This window comes from Eurypyga helias, unplaced genomic scaffold, assembly GCF_000690775.1.
Source record: "Eurypyga helias isolate BGI_N326 unplaced genomic scaffold, ASM69077v1 scaffold8009, whole genome shotgun sequence".
Classification (NCBI taxonomy): Eukaryota; Metazoa; Chordata; class Aves; order Eurypygiformes; family Eurypygidae; genus Eurypyga; species Eurypyga helias.
Window position 1 is genome coordinate 15,840 of NW_010272723.1, and position 1,312 is coordinate 17,151.

General features: G+C 47.9%; 1 protein-coding gene across 1 annotated transcript in view; it reads right to left on the reverse strand.

Moving 5' to 3' along the window:
- Positions 1–1,312, reverse strand: part of RNFT2 (ring finger protein, transmembrane 2) — a 25,459-nt gene that overhangs the window by 4,944 nt on the left and 19,203 nt on the right. The window contains exon 6 of the mRNA XM_010159222.1: positions 972–1,121. Coding sequence (XP_010157524.1) covers positions 972–1,121 — 150 coding nt within the window. The remainder of the gene's footprint in view (positions 1–971; positions 1,122–1,312) is intronic.

Below are 1,312 nucleotides of genomic sequence, written 5' to 3' on the forward strand. Positions count from 1 at the left end.
TTTCTGCCAGGAGCACAGAAGGTCTGAGTGCCAAATTGGCTTCTGTGGTTTTCTAATGTGGTTTGTGGCTTTGCTAATGTGGACTCCTTTGGGTATATTTTCAGTGTCTTAGGCAAGGAATTAGACCTGCAACTCTCGTGACTGTAAATGGGATGCACACACCTAGTACTTCATGGTCTGTATCAGAAAAGTGTGCTCCCACCTTTCTCTCACTCCTAAGCAAACTGTCTAGTGTGCAGAGGTCTAATCCTCACCTGGCCACAGCTGTAGTACAAAGCAGCTGCCACACAAGGACCCGGGACATGCTCCTGGACTCTTTCACTGGCCCATTTACACTTGGATGAACTGTGTTCAATGCACACTGTTAGAAATGCAACTACTTCTAGACCTCAGACCTGGGACTCCTCTAAACAAGAAAGTCACACTTATTAATTTACGATTGTACAGGCAGACTTAGATTGTACAGGCAGACTTCTGGCCCCATAGAATGGGGCCAGAACTACCTGTTTTATCTATATCCCTCACCCTCCCTGCTGCATTCAGTACTGAGTGAGAGAGTACCTACCCTGCCTTGGGAGACAGAGGAAGGCAGAGAGAAACATTTACCTGCCTACAACCTTCCTTTTAGTGTTCCATCTAGAAGTCAAGACGGCTAACCACTCTTCCAGTGCTGGTGCCCCAAGACTCCACTCCCATTCTCCTCAGGCCTTTACAGAAAGGTGTTAGAAAGCAGCAATGACTTCATCAGCCTGATGCAACACTACACAAGCCGTTGCAACTCACCAATGACCACAGACTAGTGAAGAAAAAAGCTTTTGGCAACTAAAGCACACGGTGTCCCTGGCTGCTGCAGCTTCCTTTCCTGGGCAGGGATAGCAACAATCTAAAGGTGTATTTATTCCCCTCAACTGTGCCTCTCTCTCTGCTCATGCTACAGCTCCCACAGAGGTCATTAATGAGGTGGTACTTGCCTTGCAGAGGCTATACAGGATGATCAGGATCCCACTTAGGAAGTAGCTGCTGGATGGATCATCGCCCATGATGTACTTATACCACAGCTGGATGGGGACAAGGGAGCGGAACAGCTGGCTCAGCTCCTCAATAACCAGATAAAACTTTCCCTGCAAAACAAACAGAAAAGTGATACATGACTACTGTCAGGAAGACAAAAGAAGCACACTTAACAGGAGCAGGGCTTGGAGCTTTGTGCTGGTTTTGGCTGGGATAGTGTTCTGCACAGTCGCTACCATGGGGCTGTGTTTGGGATCTTGGCTGCAAACGGCGTTGATAACACCGGGGTGTTTTCGTTCCT